General features: G+C 41.5%; 1 protein-coding gene across 4 annotated transcripts in view; it reads right to left on the reverse strand.

The window, feature by feature from the left end:
- USP15 (ubiquitin specific peptidase 15) overlaps positions 1–22,087 on the reverse strand; it is a 136,932-nt gene that overhangs the window by 79,194 nt on the left and 35,651 nt on the right. For all 4 annotated transcript variants that reach the window (XR_014714461.1, XM_084651786.1, XM_084651785.1 and 1 more), the window contains exons 3-5: positions 15,453–15,583; positions 12,053–12,179; positions 1,751–1,896 (exon numbers count right to left, since the gene is read on the reverse strand). Coding sequence is in view for 3 of the 4 variants with exons in the window: in XM_084651786.1 (XP_084507912.1) it covers positions 1,751–1,896; positions 12,053–12,179; positions 15,453–15,583 (404 nt within the window). In the remaining variant the exon portion in view is untranslated. The remainder of the gene's footprint in view (positions 1–1,750; positions 1,897–12,052; positions 12,180–15,452; positions 15,584–22,087) is intronic.

Raw genomic sequence — 22,087 nt, forward strand, 5'->3', positions numbered from 1 at the left:
GAATGAAATCTATATTCATTCTAATTCTTTGTTTAATTACAGATAAAAAGCATCCAAGTGTAATGGGTCTATGTAAAATCGATGTGTCTCAATTCTAGAATAGTTCTTTTAAGAAGCATTTAACCTTGCAGGGAGTACAATTATATACAATAGTTTTTCTTTTTGCTGTATTGACATGGTTTAGACCACATCCATTAGTTCAACTGATCTTTAAGTCTCTTGACTAACTCCATTTCTCTATGGAGGTGTGCATATGAGAGAAACGCACATACTGTCAGCTAATGACAGTTTTTATCCAAATTGTTATTGGTATGAATGAGAATATGGATCAGTTTCAGATGGACAGAGTTATTCAGTTCCTAGCTGAAACAGGCTAGTGTTTCTTGGCATTGTTAAATAGCTACAGCACTTCACCACAGAAGTGGCTGCAGAAAGTTTAACACATATATGCTGAGGTGAAACTGTATGATTACACATACCATACATGCAATTTTTAAATAACTTAATAATTTCCTGTTCTAAAACATGTTTTAAATTTGCACATACAGCAACTGACAATTCTTAGAGGGTTTTTTTTTTTTCCCCAGGGGGAGCGGGAAAAGAACGGGAGAAAAAGACAGAAGAACCAAAAAACTGAATAAGGTAGTGTTCTGAGGACCAGCTTCATTCTAGCAAATCCTGATCTATCTTTGGATAAAGGCTTCAATAAGATAACCTTCCAATTTTCCCCAATATTACTCCATCAGTAGCTCTCAGAAGCTACTAAAATAAAGCAGTAAGAAAAAATAAAACCCTATGAGACAGTGTGAATATCTACACTGCAATGTAAGCCCAGGGTTTGAATTTGAGCTCAAGCCTAACCTCTCTTCTGTCTACACACCAATCATGGTAATCCAAAGCTCAGAACCAGGGTCCTAGGACCCCACGGAGGTGGAGGGTCTGAGCCCAAGTCAAGCGCAGACTTGGCTTCAAATCTTATTGCTTTGCAGTGTAGACACATCCCTGCTGGACTTCTACTCTGCAAGTCCCCCCAAAATATCCCACAATCTGACTTTCTTCGTCTTCTGGACAGTCAAGTTTTCCCCCACTGCACCAGAAACAAAGGGCTGGCATGGCCACATTTTGGCCACTAGGAGCATCTCGTCCTCGTTCTAACCTGGGGTTAGAAATGAGATGCTCCAGCCCTAGTTTAACAAACCCAGGATCAGTTAACTAGAGAGTTATGCTAATCCTGGGGCTTACATTGCAGTATAGACATATCCATAGTATTCAGCTGGACACTGATTTTTCTAAAGGAATAAAAAATAAAACTTCACCTTCAGAACCAATTCATCAAATCAGATTATCTACTCACTCCCACTCACCAAGCCTGGGATGAGAGGGAGGGGTAATTGAAATCACCCAGAAATTCCAAGATAGTTTTAACTAAAAACTAAAGACTTAATGTGTCAGTGTGAGGACTGTTCACCCAGTGATTAACATGGGGGTGAAAAAAAATATACATGTATAAAAATACACATATACATTTAAAAAAAAAAAATCTGGTGATGTAATTAGTCAAGCACTATATTCTGAACATGAATTCTGTGTATGGGGAGGGAAGAAGGCAAATATCACTACCTTGAAAAAGAGGGAAGATCTACTGATGATAGGAATAACTGTCAGCAATCCAAGTTTTCAATGGAGAAATTTATTACATTTAAGAAAAAAAATGTATACGTAGGAAAACCAAAATTGTATTATACAATACCTGTCCCTGGTATAACCCAGCATCCTGTATGGTACTGTCTGGTTTATTCAGTGGTTCAAATGTATTGCTCATGTATTTGTTCCACAATCTGGTCTCTTTTTCATTTGGAATATTGAAGATTTTTCTTATCTCTTTTTCAATTGTATCTGAATTGAGAGGAGAAACATTAAATTAGAAGTACCAAATCTCATTATATTCGCACACATATTATTGAGGATACAGTGGGAACAGCTGAACAGACAAGAGCGTATATGGTGCAGGGGTGGGAGCTGCTGGTTGGAGCTGCTGCTACATCCTAGGGTCCTGCCAAGAGGAGCCAGTTCAGGCCCTCCTTGACTTCCAGGCCCTCCTTGACTTCACTACATTATGCTTTAGAGAAGCACTCCAAATGTAGTCAAGTGCTGGTTGACTGATGAGACGATGAGGGAAGCAGCGTCTAAGAAGCCATCTACTCGCTGTAAGAGGGTGCAGTGGATATGGGGGAGAAGGGACATTAAAAAGAGGAGTGCTTGCAAGGCCCAAGCAACTGCTGCTGATTTTGCTATCACTATCTTATTATAATTCCCTCCAATACATACATAAAACTTCTCTAATATGCACACTACCAGAAAACAAGTGAAGAGTAAATTGTATGAATGATGTATATGCTGAGTGTGGACAGTAAGAGGAATGCTTAGTGTTTTAGAAAATACAAGGGCTTATCAGCTCCTATTTCTACTTGCCAAAAAGTACATTGTTACAGTAAGTTGAACATAATATATCTACTTTTTTTAAAACTGAAGAATGGCTTATTATTATTTACTAACAAACATTCTTCAATTTCTTTTGCTCCATGGACCAGTCAAATTTCTGAAGTCAAGGAGTATTTCCCACTATGAATAATATTTTCAAATTCAAGTATTTCTGAACCCATAGCAGATTGTGGTGTTTTGCTCTAAAAAAGGTGATTTACAATGTTGGCAACTGAGCAGCACCAATTAAAAAAAAAAAAATTAAGAGATATGTTTAACAATAAAAGCTAGGCTCAACATAATTCATTTATAGTAATAACTGCTTATATTTCAAGCTTTCAGACATCAGTATCTGGTGTGAGCAAAAAATCAGTTTTCCTAAATACATACGCTTTTAGTTTTATGTACCATACATATCAGCTAGTTTACATTATATGAATTAGCTTCTATATTTTTCATGTTGAAACACCCTTATTTATTGACTACTTCATTCCTCCAAGGTTTGGACTGTACCTCTTCCATACAAACTCCTTGTACAGTGATTAACTTATTTTTAGTATGAAAGTAAAAGTTAAATTAGGCTATTCATATTATCTAACAGTTCTGATATCCTGGTTTATAGAATCTGTTTATTTAGGGTGATCAGATGTCCAGTTTTCAAAGGAACAGACCTATATTAAGCCTTCCTGCAGGTGTCCCTAATTTTTCTTAAAAACAGGCAAACTGTCCCATATTTTCTGTTGCCCGCCCCCCCCCATCAGTACGGGTGGGTCCTGCTGCTGGCCGGATCCCTGCTCACCAGCTGCCCGCCTACCAGTGGTGAGTGGGGAGGAGGGTGTGTGTGTCCAGTGTCCAGAATGAGGGTGGGTGTGCAAGGCTAGAGGCAGGGCAGACCTGCAGTGCGCAGAGCTGGCCGCTCCTCTTGCTGGTCTGTCAGTGCAGCTGCTACTGCATGCCGGCTCTCAGCCAGCAAGACCCCACCACCCCCGTGCCATTTTCAGTCAGGTACTCTGAAGCCCCTGCAACCAGGTTCTCTGTCCCCTGGTGCACAATGCACACCCTTAGGCCTCAGCACCTTCCTGCCCACGCTGTAGCTGGGAGACAGGGGAAGCCTGGAGGTGTTAGCTGCCTTTCTACACTGTGCAGGCAGGAAAGGACGAGCTGCTTCCAGCCACAGGGGAGCGGGTGGGGAGGGGAGGAGGAGGAAGAGAAGGAAGGGAGAGCCAGGTCATCTCTCCCCCTGCCCCGGCTGGAAGCAGCTCCTAGCCCTTCCCTCCCGCACAGTGCCAAAAAGCTGCTGCTGGCCACATTCCGGGGGGAACAGAAATGGGAGGCTGGGGGCGGGGGGAAGGGGGCAATTAGTGTGATTAACTGATTTTTCAGTATTCGTTTTTATTTAAAGTGAATTTTTATCCTATGAATTTTGAAACATATTGAGCAAAAAATGTTTTCTTTTAAACCAATGACTAAAATATGTTTAACCTAAAAACCGAATAAAGAAGTTACCTACTTTACAGTAACTGTGGTTCAAGATGAGCAGTTCACATGCATTCCACTTTTGATGGGTATGCACCCCATGCTCATGTACCTTACATGTTCTTGCACCCGCACTCCTACCGGAGGACATAAAGGGACAGCACTGGCCCAAGCATCCTTCAGTTCCTTCTCCAATACAGATTCTCAGAAGTAAGACTTCATAATAGTGGGGGAAGGACAGTGGGCGTAGAATCCATATGGACAACACATCTCAAAAACCCAAGTTACTTTAAGGTAATTAACCTTTCTTCCTCAAGTGCCTATCCATTTGAATTCCACTCTTGGTGATTAACATGTAGTTATGCTTTTGGTTGGAAGATGGTACTATGAGTCCTACTTAAACAACAAGTGCAGGACAGCCCTCCCAAAACAAGCATCCAAACCAGAAGCCTCGACCAAGAAGTAGGTGTCTTGTAAACATATGGGCTGAGCTCCATATAATTGATCTACCAGATCCAGAAATAGGGGCATTTTTCAAACAGGCAGCAGAGATTGCCTGAGCACTAGTGGTATGAGCTCTAATATGGTTAGGTGGATCTAACTTGGCTAACTCATAGCATGTTCTTGTACAGCAAGAAACTCCATTTTGATAATCTGAGGATATTTCCTGATGCTTAACATTTTCAGTGAAGGCCACAAATAGTCTAGGTGTGTTCCTTAACGACTGTGTCCTGTTAAGAAAGCATGGTAATAGCATTATTATATCAAGTGTGTGAAATTTTGCTTCTACTGGAGTTGAGTGAGGTTGCGGAAGAAGACAGAGGTGAATGATTTGGTTCATACGGAAGTCTGAACCACTCTGGGCAGGAACTTGAGATGAAGCCAGAGATCATACATTGTACTAGAAGGATACAGTTAAGGGGAACCTGCCGTGAGGGCCTGAATCTCCCCTTTCCTTTGAGATGATGTAATGGTTACTAAAAAGGCAATCTTCATCAATAGGTAGTAAAGGAAAGAGTTTGCTAAGAGCTCAAAGGGGGCGACCCATCTACCCTGTTAACAATGTACTGGTGGGTTCCAGAGGCAGAGAGTTCCTGAAGTAGGAGAAAAAATAAATATAAGGCTCTTAAGGAATCTAGACACTGGACTGTGAGAAAAATACAGTGTAGCCCTGGATAGTACAGTGATGTGCAGATATCGTTGATAGATGGACCTTTACGGAACTGAAAGAAAATCCAGATTGTTTCAGGTCTAGTAAAATAGTCCAATAATACTGAAATTGTTGTTTTATCAAAGGAGATAGCTAGTGCCAACATGCCCAAATAGAAGGACTTCCACTTTGCTTTATTAGTCTCTCTAGTTGAGGCTTCCTTACCTTGGAATGGAATATTCTGAACTTCCCATGAGCAGCTTTCAATGGGCATCATCCAACCAACATCCAGGTTGTCAATGTAACAAAGGTCTGGATGTAGGATCTCATAGTTGTTCTATGATGCTATGTTCAGCAGGGGAGGTGAGGTGATCTGATCAGGGGCTGGGCTGAGGTTGAACAGATCCAAATACTAAAACTACCTTGCCCAAGGGAGGCTACTATGATTATCTACCCTACCTCTTGCCTTGGGACCCTCAGTATCATAGGGATCAGTCTACATGTCCAGTGGATAAGACAGACATCTGACAGAAAGCCCAGACTGGAGCCTCTCTGGAGCAGAACACTTGGCATTTCTTGTTTTAGTCTGTGGCTATCAATGGATAGCCTTACTTGCAAAAGTCTAACACTGTGTTCTTGACAGGCCACTCCTGGGTGTCTGAAAACTGTCTGCTGAGGTGATCTGCTGGAGAGTTCTGAATGCCTGGCAGATGCAGGGCCAGTGGTATGACCTAGGAATACCTAAACCAACTCCAAAGTCAAATAGCTTCTTGACATAGCAAAGATGACTTGGCTCCTCCCAGTCTGCTGACATAATGATGGTTAAATCAGGATCTAGATTGTGTATTCCTGGAGTAAAGGCAGATACAGCATGCTAGACAACAGCTCTGAGCTCTGCAATGTTTATATGTAGATAAGCTTTCTGAAGGGACCACAGGCCCAAGTCTGAAGATGGTCTAAGATGAGCTCATCACTCCAGAGTGGAGGTGTGTCACCAGAGTATTGGTAAGGTAGAGGTGCAGAGAACGGTCAAATGTTACATACTTGAAGAGTGCATTCCCACCAGTTTAATGAAAGCACTTCTTGCAGGACTGTGACCATCATATGTCTATGCAGAGTCTGCTGGATAGATGCACTGATTTCATCCATCCTTGCATGAAGTGTAGGTGAAGTCTAGCAAACTGTGTCATGTAGGCGCATGAGGCCATGGGTCCCAAGAGTCTGAGGTATATTCTCACTTATGTCCTTAGGTAAGCTTGACGTTGGTTGAGGAGGTTTATTATTGTTTGGAATCTTTCTTGTAGCAGGTAAACGTTTGCTGATCTGGAATCTAATGTAGCTTCTATGAACCCTATGTTTTGATTCTGAGTAAGTATAAGTGCTGATTTTTCTCTGCCAACTTTGAGGCCCAGAGTGGAGAAGTGCTTTAAAGGTATTTGAATTGTGTCAGTCACCTTTTGCAGTGATTTTCCTTGGATCAGCCAATTGTCTAGATATGGGTAACCCTGTATTTCTTGTCTCCTTTGATGAGCTGCCACACCTGCCAAGCACTTGGTGAATAATCTCAGGGTTGTGTCAAGACTAAAAGACAGGACCTCATACTGGCAGTGAGATATTCCTATTAGGAATCGGAGCTATTTATGGTTAGTGAGATGAATGGATATGTGAAAGCAGACATTGTGCAGGTCAAGATCTGAGAACCAGTCTTGAGAATCTAACAAAAGAATTATGGAGGTCAGAGTGACCATCCTGAAATTGAGAGAGAGACTGATTTGTTGAGAAAAAGGTCCAGAATGGGATGCCAACTCTCCTCTTCTTTGGTAAGAGAAAATAATGGGAATAAAATCCCCTGCATACTGAGGATTCCTCCTCCACTGCTCCAAGTCACAGAAGGAAGTCCACTTCTTGTTTTAAGAGTATTTCCTTAAAAGGAACAGGGAAAAAAGTAAGGAGTAGGAAGAGACTGGAACTGAATAGATTACCTCTTGTTTACAATCTCCAGAACTCACTGGTCCAAGGTGATCAGTCCAGGCTTCTCAAAAATAAAAGAAGCAGTTGCCAAAAGGGTTGGGGCAAAGAATATAGAGAAAACATCCTCAAGAGGTTCGGTCAGCTCTTGACACTGACGTCACATCAGCTATGTAGTTGAAGATGTGCAGCATCTGAGGAAGATGCTGAAGGCCATCATCAGAGAAGGGAAACTGCCTAAAGAAAGTTTGTCACCTTGCTTGTTTCCTTCTTGAGGCTGGAATGTACAGACCCAATGAATGAAGAGTCGCCCTAGAGTACTTTAGTGAACGGAGACCCGTATCTCAAAGGAAAGGATCTCAGTTGTGGTTTTGACTTCTTTGCAAACCAAGAAAGACTTTCTCGTTTTCACCGCTGTGGCTGTAGTACATGCCACACTGTCAGACACATCCAAGCACAAACTGCAGGGAAGTACGGATATCAACTGCCCCTCAGTCATGATAGCTTTTAGTTCCTCTCAGTGTTCCTGTGGTAACTCATTTACAATCTGAGACAACTTATCCCACATCAAGTATAATTATATTTGGAGAGGGCGGCCTCATAATTAGCCACGTGCATCTGGAGGCTGACAGATAAATACACCTTGTGCCTGAAGAGGTTGAACTTCAAGGACTTCAAAGTCCTTCTTTCTGGGTGTGAATTTGGGAGGTGCCTGTTTTGACTTTTCCTGGACACTGACTACAAGTGATCCCGTTCCTGGGTGGGAAATAAAAGTATTCAGATCCTTTAGAAAGAACTTAGTGCCTTCTGTGTCTGCTTGCTTTGATGTGGCCAGTACTGGTACCTGTATTGATTGCGGTGTATACCACACATCTTTTGCAGGCTTTCACAGTCTTTGATATATTGGCGTGGCAAGCCTGCCAGGAACGGAAGAGTGCAGGATATTTAGAAGCTTGCGAGATTTCTCCTGCACCTCTTTTTGTGGCATATCCAGTGTGTCTGTCATGTGTTTGATGAGGTCTGGAATGCCATACAATCATCTACTGAGGCAGAAGTAAAAGCATTTACTCCCTCAACAGGAGAGGATGAAGAGATTGCAGTGGGGACCAGCTGTTTTGCCCCTTGCACTCATTTCTCTTCATTGCTTTCCTCCTCCTATCTTTTCATGATCTCAGGCCACACTCGTTGATCTGGCTGGGATGGTCCATACTGACTCTTTAGAGAAAGGGATTTAACTCTGGAATGACAGATGGTGCAGATTTGTGTGACTACAGCTGCATACTAGAGCATTCAGTAGGGCATGGGTCGGTAGGTGTATGTTCATTGAGAGCTGCAGGTCATTTCCTATTGTGAGCTGCAGGTCATTTCCTATTGTTCCTTCTAGAATCCTTCCTGATTCCCATTATGCTTGGGGGTAGTAGGTATAAAGAAGAGTGAGTAGTTAGTCACTCAGTAGATGGGACTGAGAGGTAGTACACATCCTCCGAGGGAGCAGTGTTTTATTAGGAGTGACCCACCTCTGATGGGATGAAATCAGCACTGGAAGTATCTTCTTCACCTGTATACCAATAACTCAGAGGTGGGGCTTAGATATCACCATGCTCAATCTCTCAAGACAACAACATGAGCTGTCCCTCTGGACCCACAGTTAAATTACTCAGTACTGTACATGCATGGAGTTCGGAGACAGCAGGCCCTGTGTACCAAAGAACACCGTCCAAGAAAACAAATATGGAAGCGGTGGGTATTGAATCTCCAAGTACCAAAACAGTCACGGTTGATGCATAAGAATCTACACTGAGAGAAACCCAGTCAACAGCTTTAGTGAGTACCGCTGATGCTTTCTTACTAGTTGGGACTGGGGCACCTGAGGGACCTCTCTCTCTCTTTTGGCCCAAGCAACCTATGCCCTGTGTCATCTCTGGAGTGGTGCTCCTTTCTGTCCATGACAGACAGAGTGAGCAGCCTAGGTGGATGACTTGGGCCTCTTAACTGGTGGAGGACTGTGGTGTAGCAGCGTCCTTCGTTTTGGTGCCCGAGGAAGTTTGCATTAAGTGCTTGAGGCGGAACAACTTTAGGTGGTTTTTCTAGTTCACTGGCTCTCAGCCAGGGGTACTTGTACCCCTGGGGGTACTCATAGGTCTTCCAGGGGGTACATCAACTCATCTAGCTATTTGCCTAGTTTTACAACAGGCTAATAAAAAGCAGTAGCAAAGTAAGTACGAACTAAAATTTCATAGACAATGATTTGTTTATATTGCTCTGTATACTATACACTGAAATGTAAGTACAATATTTATATTCCATTTGATTTATTGTATAATTATTTTGTAAAAATTAGAAAATAAGCAATTTTTCAGTAATAGTGCGCTGTGACACTTTTGCATTTTTATGTCTGGGTTTGTAAGTTTTTAAGTGAGGTGAAACTTGGGGGTACACAAGACAAATTAGACTCTTGAAAGGCGTACAGTAGTCTGGAAAGGATGAGAGCCACTGCTCTAGATTTCTCAGTTCTTAGGAGGAGCAGCAATATATGGAACATTGCTTTGGAATGTGTCTTTCTCCTAGGCAAAACAAGCACGCCCATCATTAAGTAGCACTAATACTTCCCACCAGGGACAGTTTTGAACCTCAGGGATTTTTCTTCTGCCACATTGCTAGAGCCTCTATGCACGGGTTGTCTAGCCTAAAGACTAAAATCTAATCAGAAATATATATAGTGTGCCTATATATAAATATATATATTACACACACAGCCAACAGCAGGGAACTAACTAAGTAGCAAGAGTAAAACACAGTAGCACAGTGAGCAAAGAAATGGGTGGACAGTTTAGGGAACCACAAGTAGTAAGAAGGAACTGAGGGATGCATAAGCCCTTGTGTATGCACATGGATGAGGACATCTGAGGCACAGCCATGATCCCAATAGACAAGCTGTCCAAAATAATCAGATTCCATGTACATGGGATGCACAAGTACCAAGGGTGGAATCCATATGGAGAATCATTTGAAGAACTACATAAGATGATTTAAGTGTTACACAGACATAAATAAGACTGAAGCAATTAACATGCTTTCAAGCAGTCTAGCTGTATTTTTCTGATGAAAGCCAGCAATAAAAATTAAAAGTTGGTTTCACAGATGTTAAAAAAAAAGTGACCTACAGCTGTTCATAGGTGTCCCTCTGCAATATTAAGGTAGACAAGACCAGCTATAGCAGAAGTGGGCAAACTTTTTGGCCTGAGGGCCACAGCGGGATTCCAAAATTGTATGGAGGCCTGGGTAGGGAAGGCTGTGCCTCCCCAAACCCTAACCCTATCTGCCCTGTCCCACTTCCCGCCCCCCTCAGAATCCACAACCCATCCAACCCCCCCTACTCCTTGACTCCTGACCACCCCCTCCTGGAACCCCCTGCCCCTAACCGCCACCCTCCCACCCCCGGGACCCACCCCCTATCCAACCCCCCCGCTACCTGACTGCCCTGTCCTCTATATCCACACCCCTGTCCCCTGATAGGCCCCCGGGACTGCACCCCCATCCAACCCCCCCCCCATAAAGCCCCCTGCAAACATGGGCAGAGGACTCAGGAGGAGCAGGGGGCAGCCGCGCAGCTGGAGAGAAGCAGCGGTTTCCCCTTCAAAGTGCCACTTCTCTCCAGCCGGCTGTGCGGCCGCCTGGTGCTCCTCCTGAGTCCTCCACCCACGTTCATTGCGCTCTCGCCACCTGCACCTCCAGCTGCTCCCCTCTGCCCCCGCAGTGCAGACCCCTCCCGTGCTGGCAGCACAGCGAGCTGAGGCTGCAGAGGAGGGGCCGGGGGCTAGCCTCCCCAGCTGGGAGCTCAGGGGCCAAGCAGGATGGTCCTGTGGGCCATAGGTTGTCCACCTCGGACATATAGGCTTTATATTAAACCCCACAAAAAGTTACCATAAAAAAGTTACCACATCACCTGTGGGTGAACATTTTTCACAAATCACTCACTCTATATCTCACCTATCAGTCCTTATCCCCAAAGGAAACCGGCACAACACTTTCAAAAGATGAGCCTGGGAACTTAAATTCATAACTTTGCTAGACACTAAAAATCATGGACTGATTAGAGAAACTGGATTTATGGCTCATACAATTTGTCCCCTTCTAACAATCCCCCACAGCTTCCCCTCCCCTTCCTTTCCTCCCTATGACTGCAGGAGCATTAATGGGCCATTTCACCTTGAATGGTCTCTTGAAATGTGTGTTAGCTACATATGCTAAACAATCTGTTTCACCTTTTATTTGGCTCTGACACTCCAAGTTAGTTTCCCAGACATGTAGAAGAACACTATATGAGCTCAAAAACTTGTTTCTCTAAAGTTGGTCCAACAAAAGATATCACACCTCACCCACCTTGTCACCACAAAAAAAAAAGTCAGCTTTCCTTTATATATCAAAGAATAATGGGCATAATTTTCCCCATCTGAAGTCACCTTTAGCCAATAATGTCTCAAAAATAATCAATACATTCTCACGCTGGTGTATCTTTCCCTCCCATCACCATGACACTATTCATCATCAAGGCCTTGGCTAAAACAAATAAGTATGCTGTATCATTATATAATTTTTGCATGCTGAAAATTATCAAGCAGCAGCACTGTGGCATCCAATAAAGACAAAAAATAAAAATGTTTCCATAGTTACTTCAGTTGCTTATTTATCTTATTTAGCAAAATGCTAAATTTCATTTTTAAAAGTAAAAGCTATTTGTATTATAGTTAAAAACAGCATTTGATGAGTGATCAGATTCTACTTTTGACTCAAACAAACCTGATCTTGTTACAATTTGCAAAAAAAGGAACTCTATTAAACTTCTAGTTCATCTATTTTTTCATCCTTGTGAAATTTATAGATGCAACATATCTAAAACTCAGAATCTACGCCATACTCTCAAATACCATTAAATGCAGCTATTTACAGTTATAGAATATGGAAAATTGTGCATACCTATCGTATCAGCTTTACTAAATCTTCGTGTCACAATACCGTTCATGTTTCCATTTTCACACAGCTTTAATTCTGTTAGATATACTTCTACTTTGCAGTGCTTTACAAACATACCCTGTTCAACCACCTGAAAACACACCAAAAACAACAGATCAGTGTCTGCTATGAATCTGAATATATTTAGATATACATACTTACATGTACTTGTTTTTAGAAACCTCCTTATGAAACTAATAAAAATTCAGTGAATATAAAAGGTACAAATTATATTAAGCCAATTATAAATGCCAAATATCAGAAATAAAATTCTTGTATAACATTTTTAGAAAACATTCAGTATCTGAAAAAGTTGAATTTTCTGACAACTATTTTTTTCTGCAAATTGTATATGTACATATGTTAATACTATACATTATATATTTACCTATTATACAAGCATGCATATGTGTATATAATCAAAATGTACATTAATAAAATTGGAAATTTTTCAGTTTTAAAATCTGTTTAGTCTGAGTTAGTTCCTTGAAATATAAGCAGCAATTTTCTAGTTCCATATATTAAACCTTGACATACAGTTAAAAATTCCTTTTTTTTACTACCAATAAAACTTTAAGAACTACTGTAACAATACAGTAACAATTCTGGAGATTATATAACAAACTTTTAAAACAAATATTGTACATAAGCAACAACTGCCAAACAAATCGTTCATCTATGCTCTGGTAGTGGATATATTAGTTTTTGGCTTCATCCATGCAAGATATTTTAAAATTTGTTCTTTATATGTTTACTTTGCAATATCCACTATCAGACAGTAAAGCAGCTAGGGAAACATGCAAATTAATCAATCAAAGTAAAATCCAGAAAAAATATTCATGGTCACCTCTTAAATATATTTCCTTTTGATCCTTCAAAGTGTAACTGCAGTACTTAGTCAAGTAGACTGTTCTGAAAATAGCCATCAGCCTGATATATGATACATCAGACAAATACGGTAAAAAAGAAGGCACCAAATAATTACTTGGAGGGATCTGCTGTACGAAACCTGCTTAAGAGCAAGCATTACAGGAAAAATATGCATCAATGAACTATTCACCCAGTGTTTAACAATTAGCCTTGAGCTGTAATAACTACCAACTGGGGTCACATTTAATTACAATGCATCTTAACACAAGTTTAACATCTTATCTACACTGGGGTTTTTATATCTATGCAAGGGCTGCAGTGATGTAAACTGTGATTTGCTTTGGTGCGGCTTACCCTCAGATTAAGGCAACGTTAAAGCATGCTGTATTATCCAAAGAGCCACACTGGGCAACATCGAGAACCTAGTACATTGCTATAATCTAAATTTAGGTACACCGCCTCAAAAAGTTTTACAACAGTGAAGAACATCGCTGCAAAGCATAAGGGATAAAAAGAAAAGTGAACAGCCAAATGGGGAGACTGCTCCCCAGAAGTCAAAGAAAAAGCATCTCCACCCCTTGCAGAAAGATTAAAGAGGAAACAGGACAGAGAAATCAATGAACAAATGGGCGGCGGGGGGAGAGAAATGATGAAGATAAAGAGAGAAAGTGTATCTGTAATTGTTGCATGAAAATATATTTAACCTGATTCCCACTAATGGGACCATATATTTGAGAGAATATTGGCAAAATCTCTCTTTGAGCAACTCTAACCTAATAGTCCTGGAAGAGTGTAGTTGTGCTATTCTACTTCAACACTTATGTTATCCCTGATACTCTATTGGTCAGTTCCTTCTAAGCATCCCCATAATAGTTACTGGTGAAAAAGGGGGGGCGGGGAGGAAAAACAACAATGCAAAATTACAGAACCTTTTGCGAAGTAGGGAGGAAGGAGAGAAACTGTTTATTTGCTGAAATGTATATGTATACATTGTATACAAAAGGTTCTGTAATTTTGCATTGTTGTTTTTCCTCCCCGCCCCCCCTTTTTCACCAGTAACTATTATGGAGATGCTTAGAAGGAACTGACCAATAGAGTACCAGGGATAACATAAGTGGGTAAATAATTATCTTTGAAAAATAACCATCCTAATGTAATCTTACTCTTACAAACTAAAGTTCCATGGATGTTTCTTTAAAAATAAAATAAAAAGAAAATAATAGGCCAGGCAGCATGTAATGATAAATAAATGCTGAGTCCATTACATACCACAAATTTAATTTCTTGAGCTCTATACCTCTCACGAAAGAGAGAGGAATCCATGAAGGCGTGAGCCTTCTTCTACAGGTCCAGCTGGCACTTGCCCATGAAAGGTGAGCTGTCAGCATTATAGACTGGTAAATTCTGTGTTCACTGAAGTAAGGGTGAGGACCTGCTGTGCCAAAAGTCCAAGCCTCAGCCATAGAAGACTATCATCAGAAACAAGACTAGAATTATAACCAATGACTACCATAAAGTGAAGGTATTTCATATTGGCCAACTTGGAAATGGTCACAGTAACAAACATATTATTACACCTTCAATAACTGGTCCAGAATAGGATGCCTTAAAATCACTGTCCTGAAAATCCAAATTCAATCTCCAAATTAGAAGGGACCACATCTTAGCTATCTTTTATATAAAATGGGAAGAAAAACAATACTGTACAAGTACATACAAGAGTGGTTTGTGCCAAGGCTTTCTGGGCAGACTGTGCCTAAGGAATGAGCTCTCAAGCAGCCCACAGATACGTCAGGGCCCAGAGGCAGGGTGTGCATATCCTGACTAATGTGCTCAAAACTTCAGCTGGAACAAAGGCCTCATTTTTGGCAGCAGGACAGTGCTTTGGTGCTAAAAACTGGGACACCATTAAAAGCAATCTTCTGAATAGAAGAGATTATGAGTTTATTTATCACATATGAGGAACCATTAGGTGATCTACTGGTGCCAACTTTATTAGGTCTGGAGCAGCTCTTCATTAACATTGGATTCAGACTTCATAATTCACAACTATAAAAAGCTGACCTTGTCTGATTTTTTTGTATTACAATTGTGAAAAGTACACCATAGCTGATAAAATTGAGATTTTTCAGAACTAGCTTACGAGATTATTTGCACTAATGAGATTCAGCAGCCTCTAAAGTTTAAGGTTTTCTTGAAAAAATAACAGGATTCAGTTCAATGAAAAAAAGTCACCCATCCTTCTTCAGCTTTGTTCAAGGTGTTTGTGGTTTTTTTTAATTGAGCCAATTCCTAAAACCTGAATATGAAAAAAAGCCCAAATAAGTGACTGTATTAACTAAAACAATATTAAGTTGACATATTCATCATGGACAGGACTTTGTGAGCTCCCAATATGCAAAACTCCAATTGATTTCACCAGGGCCAATAGCGTCTGTAGGACTACATTCAGGATGATCTTAGTTTCACACTGTTTAATTTGTTTAGAGAGTACCTTGCGTGCTATTGGCTCCTGACCTTCCATCAGTGTGTACCAGCTAACTAGTTTATTCCAGCCTTCAGTTGGCAAAAGGATGTAGTCCAGCTCATCAATGAGATGCTCCTTGAGAGACTGAGAGTCCCCATCTGTGAGGAAGAGGGAGAGATTGATTTTTAATCCACCATGTTTATCATCACTGGTGTTTTTGATGTACCACTGCATTAATACTGAAAATACCAATAAAAATGTAGTAATTAACTGTTTCTCAGAAATATACTCTTTTCTTAGTGTTTGAAATTCTATAGCCAAATAATGTTAATATTATGACTGAATTAAAGCACCAAGATGTAATTTATAAATATTTAGGGGGAAGGGGGAAATTTTAGCAATGAAGTCTCCAATATAAGGATGGTTGGACTGCTGCAGTTTATTTCTATTAAATGAAACAGAAATAAAATCCATAACCTTTCTGGACATGCAGTTTACAGTCATCAAGATGGCATGCATCCTACATAGCACTTTGACATACAGTAATGTTCTTACTGTAAAAAATAAATCCACAACACATGAAGCAGTCCTATAAAAAGAGAAGTTACTTACCTTATACAGTAACTAGTGTTCTTCAAGATGTGTAGTCCCTGTCTGTATTCCATTGTGAGTGAGCATGTGGCTCCATGTGCCCGAGACTGGAAGATTTTTGCTAGTCATGTCCATTGGTCTGTGCTTGAGCCCTTCTCTTCCTCATGCTCCTAACCAAGGGCCTAAGAGGTAGTCTGGACCAATGGCCTCTCAATTTCCTTTTCTACCATGTATCATATCTAAAGATCGGAAGCAGAGAGGAAGGAGAGCAGGTAGCGGAATGCAGATAGGGACCACATCTTGAAAAACTCCAAGTACTGCACTGTACAACTTTCTTCTTCAAGTGTTGGTCCCTAAACGTATTCCACTGTGGGCGATTGACAAGCAGTGCTTATCAAGGAGGAGGGAGCGAGGACCTCTGTGATACTACTGATTGGAGTACTTCTGTACAGAAAAATGCATCAGCTGCAGAAGCCTACACTAACTCATGATGTCTTCAACAGGTATGCCCTGAACTCCAAGTAGCCACTTTACAGATTTCAACAATAGGAACTCTTTTAAGGGAGAGTACAGAGGCCACCTGGGTTCTAACAGAGTGAGCTCTCTCATCTTGTGATGGAGGAGTGTCTGTCAATTTGTACACAATAGAATGCATCCTAAAATCCACTTGGAAAGTCTTTGGGAGAAAACTACTTCCCCTCTCCTTTGTTCTGTGAATGACATCAGCAGTCTAGGCAATTTCCTAAATGGTCTTGTTTTTTTGGAGGCAGAATGCCACAGCTCGATGGCTGTCAAGAGTGAAGTATTTGGTTTTCATTAGTGGCATGCGCTGTTGGGAAGAAAATAGGTAGATGGACTGCCTGATTCAGATGAAAATCAGAGATGATTTAAGGAGTAAATTTAGGATGTAGCCTCAGAGCAATTTTAGCTTTGTGAAATCAGGCCTTCCAAAAAAACATACTATCATCAAATTGATGAAGACAGAGTAGTCATCAATCAGAGTATAACAGGTGCTGATAGCTCTCTTGGCAGTTGAGAGAGACCCGAGGTCCAATACGGTAGGCATGTAGAGTCCTCTGCAATTATCTGATGGCTGTCAAGACCATGCTGAAAACCATTTTTGCACTTGGCTGTGTGGCATTTTCTAGTGGACTCTTTTCTACTATTGTTATGTATGGGCTGAATTACTTCAGAGCATGCATTTTTTAGGTTTTACACCAGAAAACAGGCTGTCAGTTAGAAGGAAGCCAGATTGGGATGCTTGACTCTGCCTCTGCCCTGGGTCAAAAAGGTCTGGAAACTGATGTATGCATGTATTGACATCTGAAGAAAGTTAGGGAACCACAACTGCCTGGGCCATCTGATAGCAATAAGAATGACCACTGTACCATTCTCCCTGATTTCCTTAGAACCTAAAGTTAATAAAAATTGATAGGAAGGTACACAGCAGTTGCTTTGACCAGAAAATTAGGAGTGTGTTTCCTCTGGAGTCTTGCCCTTGACCCCACTGGAGCAGTAGACTGCGTACTTCCTGTTGTTGGGATGCCAAAAAGGTCCCAGGATGGGGACCCCAATGGCAAAATGCATGCTGTGCCATGGAATTAAGTAGCTCCCATTTGTGGTTCTAAGAGAAGGATCTCCTGAGGCTGTCGACTAAACATGTTGTACATTTCTGGCAGATGTACTGCTAATGGGGTGATCCAGTGGCAAATACACCAGTTTCAAAGTTTTACAGCCTCAATAGATCTTGCTCCCACTTGTTTCTTGGTGTAAAACACTGTTCATATGTCTGACATCAGATGAATATGTAGGGGCTGAATGATGGGGTGAAAATGCTTGCATGATTCGCATATTGCCCGCAGTTCAAGCAGGCTAAGATAGGTCCAGGAGTCCTGTGGAGATCATGTTCCTCGAGCTCATTTGGGGGGGCAGGGGAAGGGGAGACACCCCAGCCTAACTGGGGACATCTCCCCCACAACTCATTCTCCCACCATGATAGAAAAGCTTGGATCTCAGGCACATGAAGTACATGTGCACCTACAGTGGAATACATATGGGGACCAACAGACAAAGAACAACCAGAAGATATAGGAGACACCAGGCAAGAAAATGTGCAAGCAAGTTCCATTATCAGAAACACTTTTTTTAAAATTTCAATTATGAAAGGGTTTTCTTTTGATTTAAAGCATGTCATGCAATATTATCAATTATACATTCTACAAATATATTAGAAATTAGACATTACACGTTATAAGGTTCTACAAATACATTAGAAGCAAGAAGAAAACCAAGGACAGGGTAGGCCCATTACTCAATGATGGGGGGGGGAGGGAGGGACAGAAAATGTGGCAATGGCAGAGGTGCTTAATGACTTCTTTGTTTTGGTTTTCACCAAGAAGGTTGGTGGCGATTGGATGTCTAACATAGTCCATGTCTGTGAAAATGAGGTAGGCTCAGAGGCTACAATAGAAAAAGAACAAGTTAAAAATTACTTAGCCGAGCTAGATGTCTTCAAGCCACCAGGGCCTGATGAAATGCACCCTAGAAGTCTCAAGGAGCTAACTGAGGAGATATCTGAGCCATTAAAGATTATCTTTGAAAAGTCATGGAAGATGGGAGAGATTCCAGATGACTGGAAAAGGGCAAATATAGTGCCAACCTATAAAAAGGGAAATGAGGACAACCTGGGGAATTACAGACCAGTCAGCTTAACTTCTGTACCCGGAAAGATAATGGAGCAAATAATTAAGCAATCAATTTGAAAACACATAGAAGATAATTAGGTGATAAGTAACAGTCAGCATGGATTTGTCAAACACAAATCGTGTCAAACCAAACAGATAGCTTTCTTTGACAGGGTAACCAGCCTTCAGGGTGGGAGCAAAAGCAGTAGACTTGGTATATCTTGACTTTAGTAAAGCTTTTGATGCTGTCTCACGTGACCTTCTCAAACAAACCAGGGAAAAGCAACCTAGATGGAGCAACAAGGTGGGTGCAAAACTGGTTGGCAAACCATTCCCAGAGAGTAATTATCAGTGGTTCACAATCATGCTGGAGGGACATAACAAGTGGGGTCCTGCAGAGATCAGTTCTGGGTCCGTTTCTGTTCAATATCTTCATCAATGATTTAGATAATGGTATAGAGAGTACATTTATAAAGTTCGCGGACAATACCAAGCTGGGAGGGGTTGCAAGCGCTTTGGAGGATAGGATTAAAATTCAAAATGATCTGGACAAATTAGAGAAATGGTGTGAAATAAATAGGATGAATGAAATTCAATAAGGACAAATGCAAAGTACTCCATTTAGGAAGGAACGATCAGTTGCACACATACAAAATGGGAGATGACTGCCTAGGAAGGAGTACTGCAGAAAGGGATCTGGGGGTCATATTGGACCATAAGATAAATATGAGCCAACAGTGTACCACTGTTGCAAAGAAAGCGATCATCATTCTGGGACGTATAAGCAAGTGTGTTGTAAGCAAGACATGAGAAGTAATTCTTTCACTCTACTCCGCACTAATTAGGCCTCAACTGGAGTACGGTGTCCAGTTCTGGGTGCCGCATTTCGGGAAAGAGGTGGACAAATTGGAGAAAGTCCAGAGAAAAGCAACAAAAATTATTAAAGGTCTAGAAAACATGACCCTATGAGGGAAGATTGAAAAAACTGAGTTTGTTTATTCTGGAAAAGAGAAGACCGAGAGGGGACATGATAACAGTTTTCAAGTACATAAAAGGCTGTTACTAGGAGGAGGGAGAAGAATTGTTCTTCTTAACCTCTGAGAATAGGACAAGAAGCAATGAGCTTAATATGCAGAAAGAGAGGTTTAGGTTGGACATTAGGAAAAACTTCCTGTCAGGGAGGTTCAGCCCTAGAATAAATTGCCTAGGGAGGTTATGGAATCTCCATCACTGGAGATTTTTAAGAGCAGGTTAGAGAAACACCTGTCAGGATATGATGTCCCTTCATCTGAACGTACTGCAGAAAGTAAACCAATAAAATTAGATTTAAATATACTTGTCTTTAATAATCTAGATACTAATCAATCAGATGAGGAAACTAGGTTTTGTGAAATATGGTTCATCCCACGGTGTCCTTTTAACCCAAAGCAGGGTGCACAGAGAAAGAGGAAGAGTCCATAAAAATCTAATTCTTCCTCATGTCTGCCTTTACCTTGAAGTTGTATTTAAAATAAAATTCTTGTTATCTTATGGAGAAAAAGTTACTTTTCTCTCAAAAGATAAAAAGAGAAGGAGCACACATCACAATAAGTATCAAAACCTCTAGTTTTATTTTTCACTTAGATTGTATTTTTATAATCATCTCAAGTTTTGTCTCTCTGCTTACAAATATAAAGTAGCATATTTTTGCGCCAATTAGTCTGTACAAAGAGGATATATCCGCTTTCGGGTGTCAGCTGGGGTCCCAGGGATGGACCACTTACGTCAGCAGCTGTATTGCCCCACAGCAAGAGTTTATGGGACCGCCTCTCTTGGCAGCAGTGCTGCCCAGTGGCAAGAATCTATGGGGCTACCTCTCCTGGTGGCGAGAGTACGTGGGGCTGCTTGTCCTGGCATGTATCACCCAGTGGCGAGAGTCTATGGGGCCCCCTCTTCTGGTGGCAGTATCGCCTGGCAGCAAGTGCGGGAAAGGTAGGGAACCCTGGCCCACCCTACTCCATCGGGTTCCAACCCAGGGCTCTCTGAAATCAGTTACTCTGTTGCAGGCTTCAGGTCTCCGTGTACCCAAATACTTCCTCTGGGTTGCTTCCCACCCTTGGTCCCAGCTCTGGAATCTCCTTTGCTGGCACCAGCTCATCTTCTCCTTTGGACTCTGCAGTCGACTGGAATCATCTGGCACAGTCAGGGTATTCAGAGTTGGTGGTTCAGAATCCCAGCCGCTGTTCAGCAGGGGCCTGCAGCACACGTATGCTCACCTCCTCAGCCAGTCCAGACTTAGCTGCTTCCTTTTATATGCTTCCTCCACTGGGGGCATGTTCAGCAAGAGTGTGGGGGCATGACTCGGGCCCACAGCAATTTGTTAACCCCTGTGTTGCCAATGGGGGGTTGGTACACCCCATAACACTATAAAATTATTGATTTTGATAAAAAGAAATTGTCTGCTCTCACCCCTAAAAAAAAAAAAAAGACCTTTTAAAATAAAAACCCAAAACTTCTAAATAAGCACTACTCTGATGTCCATTGGCAAGGAAACTTTTGATTATAAATTCTGAGTACAAGTTTTAATGATGTCTCATTTCCTGATTGACAGCAGTGTCTGTGAGGATGCCTAGTGATGCAGACTGGAAAACAGCCAGCAGGATCTCAGCTGCTATCTCACACCCTGCCCAGAAGTAAAAAAAATCCTTCTCCAAAGCTCCAGCAAACTCCTTTCCCCACAAGCACTCAGTCTCTGTAGCTTATGCCGGCAAGGGAACAGTTAGTGCACAGAGAATTCAAAAGGAAGACAGCAATGAGGTATTCCTGCTGCTCCAATCACAAGGGCAATGGAGATGCATCCTTGCCTCCTTCTACAGATCTTTCCTCATTCTAAAAGCAGCAATCCTCCCCACCCCTGCTAGTAGTTCTGCAGCATGTGCACATACAGGTGACAGAATGTGAGAGGTGTTGCCTTTGGTTCACAGACAGGGGGAAAGTGCTCCTTGCGATCATCACTGGCAGCTCTGAGAAGGTCAAAAAGTACTAATAAAGTAGCATGCAACCTTTGCAGGACCACAGACTACATGGCTACTTGTCAGGAGCCAGAGGACATGATGTAATTTTCATATACGTTTTCATAGGATTTTAGGCAGCAAAACTCTCAAAAATTAACTGGTAAGAAAAATTTAATGGAAAAAAATACCAGAGTAGGGTTTAGTAGGCATTAGTTATGAAGAACTGGTTTAGAGAAAACAGAGAATCATAGAAACGTAGGGCTGGAAGGGACCCTGAAAAGTCATCAAGCCATGCCCCTTGTGCTGTAGCAGGACCACATAAATCTACACCAGGGATCAGCAACCTTTCAAAGAAGAAGAGCTATTTTTTTGTTTCTGCCTTTGACCAGAATAT

This window comes from Lepidochelys olivacea (genome assembly GCF_965140295.1).
Source record: "Lepidochelys olivacea isolate rLepOli2 genome assembly, chromosome: 1".
NCBI lineage: Eukaryota > Metazoa > Chordata > Testudines > Cheloniidae > Lepidochelys > Lepidochelys olivacea.